The sequence below is a fragment of the Meleagris gallopavo genome, unplaced genomic scaffold (assembly GCF_000146605.3).
Source record: "Meleagris gallopavo isolate NT-WF06-2002-E0010 breed Aviagen turkey brand Nicholas breeding stock unplaced genomic scaffold, Turkey_5.1 ChrUn_random_7180001955684, whole genome shotgun sequence".
Lineage (NCBI taxonomy): Eukaryota > Metazoa > Chordata > Aves > Galliformes > Phasianidae > Meleagris > Meleagris gallopavo.
In genome coordinates, this window is record NW_011216415.1 from 1 (window position 1) to 4,261 (window position 4,261).

At 58.3% G+C, this 4,261-nt stretch overlaps 1 protein-coding gene across 2 annotated transcripts; it reads right to left on the reverse strand.

The window, feature by feature from the left end:
- Window positions 1–123: 123 nt before the first annotated feature.
- ASPDH (aspartate dehydrogenase domain containing) lies at window positions 124–4,255 on the reverse strand. Of its 2 annotated transcripts, XM_010728197.3 has the most exons (3): window positions 2,688–3,124; window positions 1,694–1,926; window positions 124–826 (listed from the first exon to the last, which is right to left on the reverse strand). In XM_010728197.3, the coding sequence occupies exons 1-3, from the start codon at window positions 2,709–2,711 to the stop codon at window positions 139–141; spliced, it is 945 nt and encodes a 314-aa protein (XP_010726499.2). In that variant the 5' UTR covers window positions 2,712–3,124; the 3' UTR covers window positions 124–138. The 2 variants fall into 2 exon arrangements, with proteins under 2 accessions (XP_010726499.2, XP_019467317.1); XM_019611772.1 differs by lacking the exon at window positions 124–826 and having other exon boundaries at window positions 1,904–1,993; window positions 2,688–4,255.
- Between the last annotated feature and the right edge of the window lie 6 nt (window positions 4,256–4,261).

Here is a 4,261-nt window from a genome sequence, read left to right on the forward strand (position 1 = left end):
TGGGGACATATTGGGGATGTGGGGGATTGGGGTCATGGGGACATATTGGGGATGTGGGGGATTTGGGGTCATGGGGACATATTGGGGATGTGGGGGATTGGGGTCATGGGGACATATTGGGGATGTGGGGATTTGGGGTCATGGGGACATATTGGGGATATGGGGGATTTGGGGGGAATGGCTGAGGAGGGATTTAGGGAGGGATGTGTGTGGGTGTGTTGGGGGATTTGGGGACATGGGGGTTTTGGGGACGTGGGGAGGGACAGGTGAATGTGGGGGACAGGAGGGGGCAGGGTGACAGGAGTGATCGTGGTGACAGAAGATGATAAGGTGACAGGAGAGGTGACATGGTGGGAGGTGACAGGAGGTGACACAGGGACAGGAGGGAACACGGACAGGAGGGGACACTGACCAGGTGGGACATGGTGACAAGAGGGGACAGGGTGACAGGAGGTGACACAATGACAGAAGGGGACAAGGTGATAGGAGGGGACACAGAGGAGGTGACAGAAAGGGACACAGAGGCAGGAGGTGACAGGATGTGACATGGGGACAGGAGGTGACATGGGGACAGGAAGGGACAGGAGGTGCCAGTGACAGGAGATGACACGATGACAGGAGGTAATGGGAGGTGACACAATGACAGAAGGTGACAGGAGGTGACAAAACCCCACCCAGGACGCTGCTCCAGAAGGCAGCCTTGGTGGCATCACCGGTGACAGCGCCGGTGGCCGCGGGGTTCCTCCTGCTGCTGGTGACACGCAGAGCTCTGCCATTGTCCCCTGTGCCGGTCACCTCCACCTCCACCACGTGCCAGTCGGGGACACTGCGGGGACCAGGAGGTGACAACGGTGACACTTGGATCCTCACCGTTCCCAATAGGGACATTTGGGGATGTTGTGGTGGCGTAGAGAGGGGTGTGAGGTGACACGAGGTGACATCGGGGTCGCAATGCCTCACGATGCCCCTCTGCTCTCCGTGTCCCAGTTGGTGACATCAGGAGGTGACACCACCAGGAGGTGGCATCTCTAAGAGGTGACATCGATGGTGGCTGTCACCCATTGGTGTCACAAAGTGACATCAGGGACACAACACACCATGATGCTCCCCTCCCTTCCATGTCCCAGTTGGTGACATGGGGAGGTGACACTCCAGGAGGTGACATTTCCAAGGGGTGACACCACCAGGATGTGACACCACCAGGAGGTGGCATCTCCAAGAGGTGATACCGATGGTGGCTGTCACCCATCTGGCGACACGAGGTGACATCAGGGACATAACGCACCATAATGCTCCCCTCCCTTCCATGTCCCACTTGGTGACATGGGGAGGTGACACCTCCAGGAGGTGACGCCTCCAAGAGATGACGCCAAGAGATGACACGCCAGAGGTGACACCACCAAGACTTGATGACACCAGCAGGAGGTGACACCACCAAGAGATGCCACCAAGAGGTGACAACCACAGGAGGTGACACCAACAGGAGGTGACACCACCAAGAGGTAATGCCACCAAGAGGTGATGCCACTAAGGGTTGACACCACCAAAAGATGACAAACCCCAGGAGGTGACACCACCAAGAGGTGACACCTCCAAGAGATGACATCCCCAAGAGGTGACACCACCAAGACTTGATGCCACCACCAGGAGGTGACACCACCAAGAGTTGCCACCGGTGCCAAGTGTCCCCTACCTGGGGTCGGCCACCAAGCAGGCTTGGACACCATCGAAGCCCAGGCTGGGAGCTGCCACCGCCGCGGCCGCCATCGTGTTGACGTTGTTGGGTGCCAGGGGACACAGGGGACGCAGGGGACCCTCGTAGAGGACAACGCGGCCACCGGATGTCACCGCGGCCACCAGGCGCTCCTGAAGCCAGCCCTGAAGGCGGAAGCTCTGAGGAGCCTTTGTCATTGTCACCTTCAGAGCCTGCGGGGGACGTCACGTTGTCACTGAGCGCTGTGTGGTCACCGCGGTGAGATGATGTCCCCAAACCCTACGGTGGTCACCAAGGTGGGATTTTGTCCCTAAACTTTGTGGTGGTCACCAAGGTGGGACGTGTCCCCAAACCCTGTGGTGGTCACCAAGGTGACATGATGTCCCCAAAGTCCTATGGTGGTCACCAAGGTGGGACGATGTCCATCCAACCCTGTGGTGGTCACCAAGGTGACATGATGTCCCCAGAGTCCTATGGTGGTCACCAAGGTGGGACAATGTCCCCAAAGCCCTCTGGTGGCTTCCAGTTTTAAGAGCTGTCCCCAAAATGGGGACACTGACCTCAAACCTGAAGGCGTGGGCCCTGGTGTCCCCAGATTCCATGATGTCCCCAACCCCATGGTGTCCCCTTGGTGTCCCCAAGCACTATGATGTCCCCAATCTCATGGCGTCCCCAACCCCTGATGTCCCCAAGCTCTATGGTGACCTCAACCCCACAGTGTCCCCTAGATGTCCCCGACCTCACGGTGTCCCCACCCCCATGGTGTCCCCTTGATGTCCCCAACCCCATGGTGTCCCCACGGTGTCCCCAACCCCACAGTGTCCCCCTTGGTGACCTCAACCCCCCGTTGTCCCCAACCTCTACAGTACCTCCAATTCCACTGCATCCCCACGGTGTCCCCAACCCCGCAATGTCTCCAACCCCCCGGTGTCCCCTTCACATCCCCACGTCATCGTTGTCCCCAGACGCTCACAGCCAGGGTGCCGTTCTCATCCATGCGCCGGATGTCCTCACAGCCCCACAGGGCCCCACGGGGGACATACAGGGTGTGCCCCCCCCTCAGCGCCGCCCCTCGCAGCCTCTGCTCTGTCTGGGGGTCGGCCAGCGCCGTGGGGGACCCCAGCTGGGGACATCAGGGCACCAATGTCCCCAACATCTGGGCCTGACGGCCCCAGTGGCCCCAATATCTCAAACACAGGGTCCCGAGTTTCCCCAGTATTCCCAATGTCCCAACCATGGTGTCCCCAACATCTTGATCCCAATGTCCCCAGTGTCCCAACCATGATGTCCCCAACATCCCGTCCCCAGTGTCCCCAGTGTCCCAACCATGATGTCTCCAACATCCTGACCCCAATGTCCCCAGTGTCCCCAATGTCCCAACCATGGAGTCCCCAACATCCCGTCCCCAATGTCCCCAGTGTCCCAACCATGATGTCTCCAACATCCTGACCCCAATGTCCCCAGTGTCCCCAATGTCCCAACCATGATGTCCCCAACATCCCAACCCCAATGTCCCCAGCATCTCCAATGTCCCAACCATGATGTCCCCAACATCCTGACCCCAATGTCCCCAGTATCCCCAATGTCCCAACCATGATGGCCCCAACATCCTGACCCCAATGTCCCCAATGTCCCAACCATGATGACCACAACATCTCAACCCCAAAGTCCCCTGCGACCCCAATTTCTGAACCATGGAGTCCCCAACATCTCAACCCCAATGTCCGCAATGTCCCAACCATGGAGTCCCCAACATCCTGACCCCAATGTCCCCAGTGTCCCAACCATGGTGTCCCCAACATTCCGACCCCAATGTCCCCAGTGTCCCAACCATGGTGTCCCCAACATCCCAACCCCAGAAGTCCCCAGTATCCCCAATGTCCCAACCATGATGGCCCCAACATCCTGACCCCAATGTCCCAACAATGATGTCCCCAACATCCTGACCCCAATGTCCCCAGTATCCCCAATGTCCCAACCACGGTGTCCCCAACATTCTGACCCCAATGTCCCCAGTGTCCCAACCATGGTGTCCCTAACATCCCAACCCCAAAAGTCCCCAATGTCCCCAACATCCGCAATGTACCACCGATAGTGTCCCCAACATCCCAACCATGATGTCCCCAAAGTCCCCAATGTCCCAACCATGATGTCCCCAACATCCTAATCCAAAAGTCCCCTGTGTCCCAACCATGGTGTCCCCAACATCTCAACCCCAAAAGTCCCCAATGTCCCCAACATCCGCAATGTCCCACCGATAGTGTCCCCAACATCCCAACCCCAAAGTCCCCAAAGTTCCCAGTGTCCCAACCATGGTGTCCCCAACATCCCAACCCCAATAGTCCCCAATGTCCCCAACATCCGCAATGTCCCACCGATAGTGTCCCCAACATCCCAACCCCAACGTCCCCAAAGTTCCCAGTGTCCCAACCATGGTGTCCCCAACATCTTGATCCCAGTGTACCCAGTGTCCCAACCATGATGTCCCCAACATCCCGTCCCCAATGTCCCCAGTGTCCCAACCATGATGTCTCCAACATCCTGACC

Coding starts and splice junctions, on each gene's coding strand:
- ASPDH (XM_019611772.1), bottom strand. CDS start 4,254: ATGTTGGAGACATCATGGTTGGGACACTGGGGACATTGGGGACGGGAT.